Here is a 15090-nt window from a genome sequence, read left to right as displayed (position 1 = left end):
ATCATTTCAACTATAATGTAAATATTTCCATGTGATATGACCCCAGTGCAATTATCACACATAAAAATTAACAATTACTAGATTAACACATTTTCAATATATTTTTTCTGGTCTCAAATTGGCTCATAATATAAATGATTTTTTGTTGCTTTGTTTTGTTTTATAACTTGTTTGAACCAAAAATGAAGTCTATTGCAATTGATTGATCATCTTAAGTCTCTTGTGACCATACATTTTTCCCTCCATTTTTTTTTTGTTGTTGTTTTTTTTAATTTTTATATTTAAGGAACCAGGTCACTTGTCTTGTACAATTTGCTCCAGACTTTCCTTATAGTATAATGTATTGTGTTTCTCTGTCCCCTTTATTTCTGCAAACTGGTAGTTGCATCTAGAGGTCTGATTAGATTCAGATTCATTAGGAAGAGGAGGATTTCTTTTGTTTTCCTTTTTTGCTATTTGATTATAAGTAGAGGTTTACAGAACTACTTTATAGTATTATTTGGTTCTTCAGTCAGGAAGCATATAGCAACTGATTGTCCTTTTGTGTCCGTGATGCTATTGGCTATTGATGCTCAATGCCTAGAAACCCTTTTTGAATTGGACAATATTATAGACTCTACATATATGTGTACACACATTCATAGAGACATTTGTAGAAACAGGTATATCTCAAGCCAATTCTTGCCCTTCTCTTAACAACCTATTTGTCTCATTATTACTTATTCTTGAACCTCTCTTTTATTCTGTATGAAACAAGATATGTACAATACAAAGTGGTATTTCAAATCTATAGTACAATTTGCCAAAGGGAATTATTTTAGAGAAGAGGAGACAGGAATGAATTAAGAGGAAAGAAGTATTTATAAAGCTAAGGAGACCACAAAAAGTGTGTCAGAGCTCAATATAAATTTTACTGTAACTTCTGCACAGAGAACATTCATATGACAAAGGTAACTTTTTTTTTTTTTTTTTTATCAAGTGAGAGGCAGAGATGCAGAGAGACAGATTCCCGCATGCAACCCGACCAGGATATACCCACATGCCCCTGTTTGGGGCTGATACTCTGCCTATCTTGGGCCACTGCTCCATTGCTTGGCACAGAGCTATTTTAGCACCTGAGGTGAGGCATGGAGCCATCCTCAGTGCCCAGGGCCAACTTGCTCATTCAAGTCATGGCTGCAAGAGGGGAAGAGAGAGAGAGAGAGAGAGAAGCAAGAGTGGGAGGGGTAGAGAAGTAGATGGTTGCTTCTCCAGTGTACATTGACCAGAATCGAACCCCAGGCTGATGCTCTAGCACTGAGCCAAACAGCCAGGGTCAACGGTGACATTTTAGAATTATGAAACACTTGAAGGTTGGAATATTAGAGCAGAAAGATGAAAAAATTGAAACATACCCATAGTTATAAAGTTTTCTTGATAGGAAGAATAAAAATATGTCAAGATTCATGCACATATCTTAAGAACATGGGATTCAAGTGGAAAAAGTAGCAATTTGAAAGTTTTTGTTTTGTTCCTGAGTGTGTATTTCTTCTTCAGCCAGTTCGCCAATGCCATTACATCTTGGGGTCAGGCTGGGCAATTTTAAGCCATTTTACCTAACTATTTAAAAACTTCTTTAGAGTAACAGTGACAATATGCTGACTCATGGTATGTGTGTTCTGATGTCTGTCACAACATGAAAGGTATTCATTTAACAGAAACACAACAGAATCAGATAAACAAGGCATGTGTATCTGATTAATTGTAAGGGTTAAAGAGGGTGATTTCCTCTCATTCAATTGAAAATAAGAAAATTTCACACTAAATAAAAATATTTACACCAAATAAAATTGAAAACAAGCTGTGATTGTTTCCTCTCTCGTGGTGCGGAGTTTGGGAGAGGGGTTCTGGTTTTTTTGTTTCTGTCTTTTTAATGGCCTTATTGAGATACAATTCACACTGTATACAATTCATCCACTTAAAATGTACAATTCATTGTTTTAAGTATATTCATAGGGTTATGTACCCATCACTACAATCAAATTTTAGAACACTTTTATCTCCCCTGAAACTAGTACCATAGCGTTATTTGTCACTTCCCAGTCCCTGAATCCCCTACCCTCCAACCCTGTTCATAGCCTGTCCCACTGAAATATTATACTTTTTATATTTTTACATTAGTATAAGAATAAGAGCAAAACAGAGCCTTCAAAACATAAATGTTTATCCAAAAATTGTACCAAATTAACCCACAAAAATATTACTGAAGCCAATAGTCTGCCTGACTAGACAATCATTTCACTGTTACTAAATGCTCCAAAGCTGAAGGATCTAAATGTCATCATTGATGCCGGTACCAAATAATAATGATGATATACTTAAAACACTTGTGAAACATGGCACATTTTAAAGATTGTGTGCTTCTCAGTACAAATTTGTGATGGTTTATTACCATGCTCTTAGTATTCCAACCTAAATAAAATTTAAATGAAGAAAAAAATAAGGGGACACTTGGGTCCTGGCCAGAGAAACGGATCCAGGTTCACCCCCTCTGATGGCTTAAAAGCATAACTGCCAAGCAGTGAGGCTGTGGGGATGATGACAGATTTTGGTATCACTCAAGAGAGTCACATGCTAATAATTTAAAATAGAATCTTAGAACAGTCTCTGCTTACAGAAACATGCCTTGCTCATAAGAGAAGCAATATTTGCATCTAGAAATATTGCAGATTCAGATCCTGACTTCACTGCTCACCAATTCTGTGTCTCTGGGCAAGTAACAGATTTGTAAACTTGTTTCCTCATCTATGAGAATAATAATGGCATGAACCTCATAAAGTTAGTGTGAAGGTGAGCATGGCTTTTAGAATGAACCCTGGCACATAATAATTACTCAGTAAACATTAGTTGTTGTTGTATCACTTTTGTTCATAAGAACTCCATAATTCAAGTCAAATTCCAAAACTGTTATCTTAGATATGCAAACTTGCCAATGTGATTGGGACTTTTAAAGTCTTTAGTCAAAAAAGGTTCCTGTCATGAAAGCAATGGATGGGAATTTTGGAGAAAAAGAAAAAAAGAACTTGATGTAGTATGAGGAATAGAGCTGTAAACCAGCTATCAGTTGCTGTAGAGCCGTGTGTTCTATAAATAGTAAAAGCGCTAATTTAATTATTCTCACCTAACACTGGTGTAACAGATTTTTCTTTTCTAAATTAAAAAAGTTAACAGCAACAAAAAAGCTAATATAATGGTATTAAACATGTCTAATAAAAAAAATAAAGACTAGTGTTAATACATCATAAACCCATCCACATATAACCTATTATAGTTGAAATGTTTAAATAAGATCTTAAATGTGTGACTTCTAAATCTGTGAGTGTGAACTAAGGTTGTGATTTGGTCTTTTGTCCATAAATGTAACCACCAATGATTCCATTACCTTTTCTTCCACTCCAATACAAAATGGCTTTGGGTAACAAGACTGATATGTTAGATGAGTTTATTTTTGAGGAATTGTTGTATATTTTCTGTTCTTTTATGAGTATGCTGCTAAATATTATGTCCCAATCAGATAACTCATGATACAAAGCATTTTTGTACTTGGGAAATGTTAACAGATTATAGTCCTTCCTTTGAAAAGATAAAAGAATTAATCATAGACAACACATTTTCATTTTCCTTTGACCCCACGAGACAATTGAACTGATGTGGCTTGCACGTGACCCCATTTTGTCCCTCAGAGGCCCCCACACTGCCCATCTGTGTCTACATTTTAACCCCAGGCTTTACTCATCTTGGCATTGTTTTGTATTTGCATGAAAACTTGTAATTTTGTTTTTGCATGACAAGTCATCTGTAATGTTGAAGTCAAATGTCTAACATATCTTGCAATGTCATGTGTCATTAATTCTTACATGATATTTTTTTTTCTTTTATTTTCAGTTACTGAAGTTTAAATATGCTTGAAATGTAAAAGTGGCATGAAACTGGAGTGATGCAAGAATATTTAATGTTCCCTTAAGAACTTACCATTTTTTAACTGGAAAAATCAGGGGGGGAGTTCCCAACCTTGTCTTTGGACACCAGTTCTCAATTATAAATTATGATAAAACTATATTGAGCTAAGTGCTGTCCACAGAATAACAGGTTCTGAATTGATACTTCTTTTACCCCCTGAGAATGTATTTCTACTTCTTTAATATTAAGTATAAAATATGTTCCTTAACTTCAAAAATTATTAAATATTTGATTTAATGTTTTTCTTAAAGCCTTCTTAATTATACATAAAATTAAGCCCCCCAACTTTGATGAAAGTTTCTAGTAACTGAAAAAGTAATGAATCAGTAAATGGCAACACCAACATTTTAGTATTATAATGCTTCCTAAATGAACATGATGACCAGAATGGATGTTGATATAGAAGTGCATGAATATACAAAGAAAATAAATTATTTACACCATTTTCTCAACTTCAAATCCATAAGAGCCCATAACTGACTCAGGCCACAAGGCCAAAATACATACATATAAACAAGTGCTTTTCTTCCAAGCAGTCACTTTGCTGGTTCTAAATTAATTATTCCTACCAGGTGCCATTGATACAACTGTTTTAGAATAACCCTTGTCATCTACGGCCATACCACCCTGAACGCACTCGATCTCATCCGATCTCAGAAGCTAAGCAGGGTCGGGCCTGATTAGTACTTGGAAGGGAAAATAACCCTTGTCGAATTACCTTCAGAATCTATTACAGGCATTGCAGTATCTATGTGGCAACATATCTTGTTCCTTGGAGAATGACCCTCTGAGCCAATTTAGTCAAATAAGTATGGCAATCGAACTGGTGAAACATACTTTTAAATTATAAATAATCATGAAATTACTAAGACTTGTATGGTCTATAGCTTATAAAATGTCTGTGAACACATTTCCCAAAGAAGAACCCCAGATAGCATTTATGTAACAGCAATAATGAGAATAAATGAAAAAAAATTAGGGACTCTTCTAGGCAAGCATCCGACATTCACTTGAATGAATAAGTTCTAATATGTATTATATTGTGTATACTGTATATGTATTACTTTAAATCCAGCCTCATTTAAGCTAATAGAGTTGTTTACATTTTTAAGGACTGTCCTTCTTCCATGATTTTTTTATTATGTCAGAATATAGATAAGTAGCCATTATATCTCCCTTGCTTAAGTGAATATCATGTTAATACCTCTTTAACAATTTTAACAAATTTTGGTTGACTGTACCACCAGCTAGCTCTTTGACATTGGCAAGAAACTCATCTTTTCTGTGCCTCTGCCCTCTACCGCCCCCCATCTACAAATGAATGTTTGGGGTTTAGCTATTGTTAAAATCACTTATGAATGAAAATGTTATACTCTAATTATTTATCAGTGTGAAATGAATATAATTACCATATATCAAATCTACACACTTTCTGTGTGGTTTTAATTAAATCTAAATTGAAATAACTCAAACTCAAGTTATCTAAAAAGACATCTAGACACCGATGTGTCTCATGTCATAGTAAAATCTTTCCACCTAATGACAATAATGATGATAAAGGTAACATTTGTATAGCACTTCACATTTTTACTGCCTTACATGAATCTCACAACTTACAAATTTTCTATCATTATCCTCATTACGTAGATGAAGAAGATACTGAGATTCAGAGAAATTCAGTTACCTGTCTAAGGTGATGAACTAGCAAGTCACAGAGCCAGACAAAGACTCTAGGTTTTCTGCTTCCAATTTAATACTCTTTTTTTGACCATCAGCATTTCTCTACAACCAGTTTTTTAATTAGAATACAATCTTTCCAAGGTGTCATCATGCAGAATTTACACTTCTTGAAAATAAAATCTGCCTTTAAGGACCTCCTGGCACCTCTTTAGACTACCCACTTGCGTCACTACAGCTCTCTCTGCTTTTACAAACTAGTTGTTTTGTCAGCATGAGTGTGACAACAATTAGACGTCCCCTGTTTTTGCCCCATGCCTTTTCTCCTTCACAGTCATTCAATGACAAGCGTAAAAAGAGCTTCATCTTTTCACGAAAATTCCCATTCTACAAGAACAAGGAGCAGAGTGAGCAGGAAACCAGTGATCCTGAACGTAAGTAGATTCTCAAAGAGAATGGCACACACAACACGAGAGAAAAAACTCCTTCATGGGCAACACGCATGACGTAGGCTTCCCACGCCACACGCCTAGGCAAACAAACACAGCAGGCAGGCAGGTCAGGGCTTACTACTGTGACCAGTGTTTGGCTGCAGTCTGGATCCTTCCCTTGGTGTGGCTCTTCTTTGCAGAATGCATTGGAGAGGGAGTTGAGGAAGCTGGGACTTCGCTTCCAAAGAATATCTATCTGTGACCAGAACAGGTCTGGTTGGCCTTTTCTATCATGCAGCTCTCTAGGGCTTGAGACGAACTCTATTCTGGACAGAAATATTGGATTCCATTGCCACATCCATTTTTTTGGAATGCTCACTAATTGGAAGTAATTAAATTTCCTATATTGATAACTAGCATTTGTTCAGTCTTTCACTTCCAACAAACACTAAACTCTTATGGAGCAGTGAGCTTGTATTGGTGGATACTAGATCTAAGAATTGGTCATGAAACCATGGAGTGGATCATTGCTCTAAGCAGTTTGTTTCTGTGGCAATGTGGATAATGGGCAAAAATGGCATCTGCTGAATCTTTTTCTTTTCTTTTTTTTTTTTTTGTAACAATCTTTTGCTTAAACCTTTCGAGCTACTTGACAAATTCTTCAGTCTCAGCCCAAGGAGTCTGGGGTGAAAGTTTTAAAATAAGAAAGATCCAGATTGCTTAGGCAACATGGTCTGTCATGGTAGTATCCATTTCAACTCCACTGACTTCTTCCTTCCTCTTCCGTGGCTGTTCTTCCTCTCTCATTGCTCTCTCTGGGGACTTCCATGCAGGACATCCCCGGATTAGGTGACGACGGTTATGGAACAAAGACTCTGAGTAAGTTCCCAGGAATGGTCACTGTAACTTTTCTTTTCCCTTCTTTTGAGTTTGGCTTTTGTTCCTTTTCTTGAGGGCCTTCCACTCCTAGCATGCACAAGATACGAGTTTTATTTGTTACCTAGCTGTGAATGCTCCTACAAAGTAATTTTCAACTGTTTTGTTCTGCATGTCAGCCTTTAAAAGCCAAGTGTGTCAGGCACTGTAACTTCTGTTGCGATTCACACCTTCCCTTTCTGACCGTGTGATATGACCAACATGGTCCTGATGCCAACTGTGGCATCACTTGCTCTGCAGCCTACTGCCTCCCAGAGAGCAAGAAGCCATGTTGAAGGACTAAATGTTCTAGAGCAGGAAAGCAGAAATGTCCTTTTTTCTGCCTTGTCACCCAGACCTTGCCTAATCTCATAATTGAATTGTACTTTGCTATAGTAAAGGAGCTATTTTATGGTCAAAAGGAACATGCATTCTCAAAATGTAAATATTAAGTTATTTAATCTTCCATGACTAATTCTTTGTTATTAACCTTGATTGATTTTTTTTTCTGACTTGCAGTGGTCCTGCTTGAAACGTTTGTATGATAAAGTTTTAGATATGTGTTAATATGTTGTTCTGTTAGTGATGTGTTAGCTGCATTACATAATCAGGTCATTTTATAGTGGAAAATGAAATATATTAAACCTTTAAGTCTTCTAGTTAGTAATACCTTTAGTCTGTGTCTCATTACATTAAGCAATAAAAAATAATCCTGTGTATTAATATACTATCCTGTGATATTTCTTTCTTTAATACTAACTCCACTGTGTAGGCAACAGTGAAATAAGAAGAGAGTTTTATGTCTTTTGAAATTGTATCACATGTTCAATTTCTGTTTGTTTTGTTTTGTTTTAATTTAACAGTGATGGGCAATATTTTTAGAAGCTGTTCATTTCATTTGTATGAAACAAAATAGCATTGAGCTGAACTTTATTTTCAAGAGCTGTTTCTATAAGCCTGCATAATGACACCCTTCATCCTTCGAATTGTTACTTGGGACTTTTTTTTAGCTGCATAGATATATATATTTATATATAAAACAAAATCCAATCAAGAGTAACTACTGATCTCCTTAAAGATGAAAACTTTATCTTTGAGTCTATATTATAACAGGTCATGAAATTTTTTCTTGAATTAGTGACTAAAGGTCAAATGTTGATTTTAACATTATCTGGATACCATCAATTACTACCAGAGAGAGTTTCTAAATTTTCAGTTGAGGGGGGAGAGGGAAGCATTCTTGCTAATAAATGAACATCACTAAAAAGTAGTTGCTATCAGAGTGTCAAAAAAAAAGTGAGTGATGCCCTTTTAAATCTAGAATGGGAAAGTGTTTTCTTAGTTTTTTTAAAAAGTGGACACATTTCACTAGGTAAAATTATTTGCCAATTAATTCTATTGTTAGCCATAATTTGAACTTTAACTGCAACATATTTTTTATTTCTTTTTACCTACAAGAGTTCTGTTATACAGTATCTTGATGTTAAGAGAGATTGTTAAATAAAACACTGCATGGTCCTAAATTTCTACATCGACAGCACAGTTTATTCTAAATTATTTTAGAAGTAAAAATCAAAAGCAAACAAAAAAAACCTGGCATTCCCAATTCAAAGTACATAACATAATCATATACATTAAGATACACCATTGTGGCCCTGGCTGGTTGGCTCAGCGGTGGAGCGTCGGCCTGGTGTGCGGGGGACCCGGGTTCGATTCCCAGCCAGGGCACATAGGAGAAGCGCCCATTTGCTTCTCCACACCCCCCCTTCCTCTCTGTCTCTCTCTTCCCCTCCCGCAGCCGAGGCTCCATTGGAGCAAAGATGGCCGGGGCGCTGGGGATGGCTCCTTGGCCTCTGCCCCAGGCGCTAGAGTGGCTCTGGTCTCGGCAGAGCGACGCCCCAGAGGGGCAGAGCATCGCCCCCCTGGTGGGCAGAGCGTCGCCCCTGGTGGGCGTGCCGGGTGGATCCCGGTTGGGCACATGCAGGAGTCTGTCTGACTGTCTCTCCCCGTTTCTAGCTTCAGAAAAATACAAAAAAAAAAAAAAAAGATACACCATTGTTGGGCATATGCCTTTAATATTTTTCAGTTACAGAAAACAAATTTGCACTGATTCATCCACACTTCTTTCCCTAGCGCCCCTTTGTACCTGTAAACGTGTGCCTCAATTAGCAATGCAGTTCTGGTCCTACACCAATACGAAAAGAAATGATTTCTGTGAATTTAGCCCACATTCTGGTTTTCATTAGTTTAATGCTCAAACTAAACCATCCTGGATGTGATAAATAACTCAATTTTAGGAATCCTTTTACAATGTTTATACATGTTTCAAAATATTATGTTGTATACTTTAAAGGCATTACAATTTTATTTTTCAATAAAGCTAAGGAAAACTAATCCATTCGATTGGCAAGAATCTATAATATATTCTCCTTTCTCTAAAAATGTGCAATAGTTGTCACTTTTTTTTTTTTTTCTGTATTTTTCTGAAGCCGGAAACGGGGAGAGACAGTCAGACAGACTCCCGCATGCGCCCGACGGGGATCCACCCGGCACGCCCACCAGGGGGCAATGCTCTGCCCCTCCAGGGTGTCGCTCTGTTGCGACCAGAGCCACTCTAGCGCCTGGGGCAGAGGCCAAGGAGCCATCCCCAGCGCCCGGGCCATCTTTGCTCCAGTGGAGCCTCGGCTGCGGGAGGGGAAGAGAGACAGAGAGGAAGGAGGGGGAGGGGTAGAGAAGCAAATGGGTGCTTCTCCTGTGTGCCCTGGCCGGGAATCGAACCAGGGACTTCTGCACGCCAGGCCGACGCTCTACCACTGAGCCAACCGGCCAGGGCTGTCACTTTTAAGAAGCTAAAAATAGTCATATATTCTTCATTTTCTTAACCTGATATGTAAAGAAGTCAATAAGTTGATGAATTTACCTCCTATAATTTAATATATAACACATGTAAAAGGATATGATTTCAGAAATAAAAGCTCTAATTCTTGCATATACATCTCTGTTATCTGAGCTAAATTGTATTTTTAGTTTGGAAAAAAAAAAAGAAATACCACTGTACAAGCAAGTCCTTCAACATGAGTTAAAAACATACTTCATGCCAGGACCTACTTGGTATCAGATCATTTCTCTCCTGCCTGTTTCATTCTCCCAGAACCTAATAGCTATCCAAAGAAGAATCCTAAAATAAAAACAAGGAAATGCTGAACTAATTCATGACATATTTTTCAGTGACTCATTTCTTCCTCTAAGAATTTCTGTTTACTCATTGAAGTGGGAAGATCCCCAGAAATCCCTCCTCATCCTGAGAACTAGTTTAGGAAGTATTCAAATAGAAATAAAATTCAAGGGATTCCAAGGATCAACTGGCAATTTGAAATGCAATAGCCCTGCAAAATCCCTAAAGGCTAAACTAGATAAATAAAAAGACTGGATCAAAAACTGCCAGTTTAGGAGCCCCTGAATGTATACATTGACCTGACACACACAAACCTGAAAATCAGACATACAGGAATGGGCCAAAGTATTTATAAAAGGAAAAGTGCTTAGATTGACATGACACATTTTTGTGTAATTAAAGACACTTTCCTAAAAAAAACAGGACAATCAAGTAATAGTTTCCTGTAACATGGAGATAAAGTTTTCATCTGTTTTATCTGCGCTTTGTTAATGCAGCCTTCTCTGCAGCCTTTTACTGGCCTTTGGCTCACGTTTCTAGTAGCGTTGCATGAGTGTATGCCTTTAAGTTCTGGCCGCTTGCCAATGCTTGGTATCTCTTTAATTTGCTGTGCTGTTCTTGCAGAACATGTTTCTTCTAATGCCAGCGATAGTGAAAGTAGCTACCGTAAGTTATTGCTTTGGTCTGTGGTTCTTTTTTTTCTTTTTTTGCAAATGCCCCATTGCATGTGGTGGTCATTTCAGATTTTTGCTGTTGTTTTTCCAAATGCTGCCCTTTATCATCATCATCATCCAAAGCAAATGGCTTGAAATGAAATTATCATTTAATGTGGAAAGATACAAGACAGTAGGGCATCAATGGATGCATGTGATTTATACAAGCGGTTCCAACCTCAGTTGACTGGTCTACAAGGCAATTCACCAGAGCAGGTGGGGGTGGTGGTTTATGACATTCTGCCCTCCCCCTTCCCCAAATAATTTCAACTCCCTGTAGGGGGGTTGAAAAGTCTTGGTTTTCTTTTCCTTTTAATTTTGCCTTTTCCCTTTTATTCCTGGCTCCCCTTTATAAGAGAAATCTTTATAAATTATGGTGTTCCTTTTAAATTAAGCATGAACCTTTTATATCTCTTCTCTCCTTGATTAATATTTAAGGTAGATACTATGATATATCTAAATTTATATTTTTGATGGTTGGGAAGTGATGAAAAAGTTTCATCTTTTGATGTTGAAGGAACTTACATTTTTTTTTAAGTGAACAAATCTTGGATCAGAAAGCTTAACTGAAAAGGTAGGTAACTACTTAAAAATGATTTCTGGTATTTGGTCACCTCAAGCCATTTGCTTACTGTATAAGAATATTCACCAAGCACCTCCTTTTGATCCATTCTTGTGGTTTCTTATCATCTACTTACTGGTTTTGGGTGACTAACGTAGGTATATATTATTAACTGGGATTTATTTTAAATTCCTATATTATTTGTTTGTACTCCTTACTGAAATGGATTACTCAAAAAGAAGTTGCCAAGGATATTAGAAAACTGTATTAGATCACCCAATACGTATGATCCACAGCTACGAAGGCAGAAATTGGTTGGGCTTTTCCCCCTTATATATTGTATTAATTGAAAACTAGAATAGTTTTGGTCCTGTTTTGTTTTTGTTTTTTCATTACAGCATAGTACTTTACAAAACCGTGCCTTTTTTGAGATGGAGTGCCACACAGTGTTCTTGGAATGTGACCAATTTCCTTTGGATTTTGAGAAAGGCCTTGGAGAATCAGATTGGTGGCAAATATAAAAAAGCAAAAAAGAGGAGACATGGCAGAGGGAGGTGGGGGCCAGAGGAAGAAGATGAAACTGCCACAGAATAAAACAAAAAAATATTGTGATGAGATACCCTTGATCCATCAAGTTTTAGAACCACCTAATTTTCTTAACAGAATGACAAGGTTTATGAATGAAGGACTCAAAGGATTCTTCTCCTCAATTTAGCCCTTAACATTTTCACATTCTTTCTATTCTTATAATTTTACAACTATCCAAACTTGGAGACACATTTGCCCCCCCCCCATTTGATTTAAAACAAAGACTCTAGATCAAGAAGCTACTAAATGTTTTCCTCCTGACTCCTGAGGTACTCTTGATTTAGTATTGAAAAAAATATATAACTTGTCAGGTTTCATGGCCCTACTTCCTTTGATGTTCAGTTTTCAATTTAAGTGTTGTCCTTCCATCTTGTAGACACAAGTATTAAAAGAAGAAGTATCACACTTTGTTGTTGTTTTATCCTTTTTAGGGAAGTATATATAAAAACTGCCTTATCCTCTGGAAATCTTTTCTGGAGTATATTAGGGGCTCCTCTCTCCTCTTTTAGAGGTGGGAATGTTCTTCCTAGAATCACTAAGTTATAAAAATGAGGCCAAAGCTTATAGTTGCTTAAAAAGTTTTGGAAGTAATGCTCCAAGATGACATCAAATAATTCTTTTCACTCTCAAATAGTAAGTGTGCATAAATGTTAACTGAGTGAATAAAGAAAATGCTTGGAAACAGCTTAAATTATCTATGGGAAGAGAGGAGAATTGAAACTGGAATCTATGATATTACCAGACAAATGTGGATTCTAATAATTATATCTGAGGTTACAAAATTCCTCTCATATTCCTTTCTGTACAAGCAAACAAATGTACAGAAAGCCTTTGTCATAGCTTAGAGGGGTCAATGATATTAATTTCTCCAGAATGGAGACATGAGAAATATTCATTTAGTTATTCAGCATCTACTAGAGGTCATGCTCTCTTCACCATGAGACCCAATATGAACCTCAGCTAACTCTGGAACTCAGCACACAGATGGTGGGAAAGAGAGAGAGCAATAAGTGAAAAATGCACAAAGTGTATCAGTTTCTAGGATAAAAGTCTAGCCCAGGGAGCTTCAGAGGTGATTTCAAAAAGGAGGTGGCCTTTGAGCTGAACTTTGGAAAGATGAGGTGCTTGCCAGCTAGACGGAAACCTTCCAGGAAGGGCAGTGGCATGAAAAAAAAGGCACAAAGGCTTAGGACAGACATAGTTTCCAGAAAGTGCCATTTTGAAATCAAAATAGGCTGCACTTTCTATTGAATTCCTGGCTTTTGCTGTAATTATGACTCCTTTATGTTTTGTAAATAGAGTAAATGAAAACAAAAAAGACCTTTTTTTCACTGATGTTTAGGTGTTATATTTTACCCTTAGAATCATTCCATGTCTACTCTAGGGACAAAATGGCCTTTAAAAGTGATCTGTGATTAGAAACAAAGAGCCAAGTTACTGTGTGTTTCACAACTCCAGAGGGCACCATTCACTGCATCCTAGAGTTTCATGTTATAACAACTTTACTTGAAAGCCTCATATATTTCTGAGACAGGTATACATACACACTAAATTCTAATAGCTCAGAGCTTTGCTGCACAATCTCAATCATTATAGCATAAAATTTTTTTTAAGTCCAACTATACTGAGTACTATCCAAAATGTAGTTAATTACCATATATATTATATATTATCTAATTATGCAAAATGCTACCTCAAAACAATCTTAATTATGGGCTAATTTCAGATTTTTCTCAGTCAACAAAGCACAGTGTTGGCTTGTATTGGTGGGGGGTTTGTAGCTTAGCTTTTAATTGCCCATGTATTGGGATGCAATAAAGACCGGTAGGTATAATGGAGACTTTGTGAATCTCTACAGCTGAAGACCCACTTTCCTCAAAGCTCAGTAAAGCTCTTTATGTTATTATGGATATGGGGGAGCTCATGACAATCCTTCTAACCCATTGGTGCTCATCAGCAAAGTAGGATTTTCAAAACTAGAATCTTAAAGAGATGATCTGAGTGAATCTGAGGGGCGGATGAGGAGACCCAAGACTTTTCCCTGGAATCAATCAAAATGATGCCCTCATTCTACCTCTTTTCTTTACTCCTCAAGTATTGCCCTTATTATTTCCTCTAATTCTTTAGGCTTCATAAAGCAATTTTTATCATATCTAGTTTTCTCATTAGATTTCTGCAGCAAAACTATGAGCTACTTCCTGTAGTAATACTTCATTTTACAGATGAGGAAACTGATGCTCCAAGAGGTGGCATAGCTTACAGATATGGTGGCACTGCAGACCAACCAGTACATTTTAAGTCTGAATGCCATACATTTCCACTCTTCCCTATAGTTTGTAATCCAGGCCTCTTCACGTTTTATCTGGTACATTTCAACCATCCCTCCTCCTATCAGGTTAACACAAGCAGTAACATTTATATAGCACAAACCATGTTTGAAGCCTGCTGTTAAGGTTATATATATATATATTAACTGATTTAATCTTCTGGATAACCCATGGAGATTCACTGTGATTTCGGAGAAACCACTCAGTGTCTTTGAACCTCGGTTTTCTCCCGTGTCTAATGAAAACAGATATGGCAAGTAGATTTTGATCAGTTCCAACTCTGACCAATGGGTAGTATTTGCCCGAAGAGTGAACTTAAGGCTCAGCCGTAATGCAGGCAGTGACCTGCTTGTGATGCCTGTAAAGGACATGGGATGGGGGAGTGACGGAATGTGCTACATACTCACCATCTACAAACCACATGAACTTCAAACCCTTTCTTAAGACTAACATTCTATGGCTCTAAGAACCTAATTTATTCTTAACAATCATCAAATTCAGGCACTAAGCACTAAATTTAGAACATTAAATGTACTGCCACTGGTCTTCACTTCCCTCCTCTCATTTTTAGTTTTCAAAAATTCCCGAAGAACCTCAACTTGCTCTTCCCATAGTGAGGGCATTTCAAGGCCTTACTCTGAATCCCTCCTGTTGTGACTTGTGTCCAGTTCCCAAACCTAGGTGTTTCATGGAGACATACAAC

General features: G+C 36.9%; 1 protein-coding gene across 23 annotated transcripts in view; it reads left to right on the top strand.

The window, feature by feature from the left end:
- Positions 1-15090, top strand: part of DLG2 (discs large MAGUK scaffold protein 2) — a 2140731-nt gene that overhangs the window by 2103705 nt on the left and 21936 nt on the right. For 14 of the 23 annotated variants that reach the window (XM_066369736.1, XM_066369732.1, XM_066369783.1 and 11 more), the window contains 2 exons: positions 6011-6110; positions 10822-10863. In XM_066369736.1, coding sequence (XP_066225833.1) covers positions 6011-6110; positions 10822-10863 — 142 coding nt within the window. Of the gene's footprint in view, positions 1-6010; positions 6111-6940; positions 6987-10821; positions 10864-15090 lie in introns of all 23 variants that reach the window. The other 9 variants (XM_066369745.1, XM_066369802.1, XM_066369848.1 and 6 more) reach the window with 2 other exon arrangements.

Source organism: Saccopteryx leptura, chromosome 1 (assembly GCF_036850995.1).
Source record: "Saccopteryx leptura isolate mSacLep1 chromosome 1, mSacLep1_pri_phased_curated, whole genome shotgun sequence".
Lineage (NCBI taxonomy): Eukaryota > Metazoa > Chordata > Mammalia > Chiroptera > Emballonuridae > Saccopteryx > Saccopteryx leptura.
This window is presented reverse-complemented; position numbering and strand designations above follow the sequence as displayed.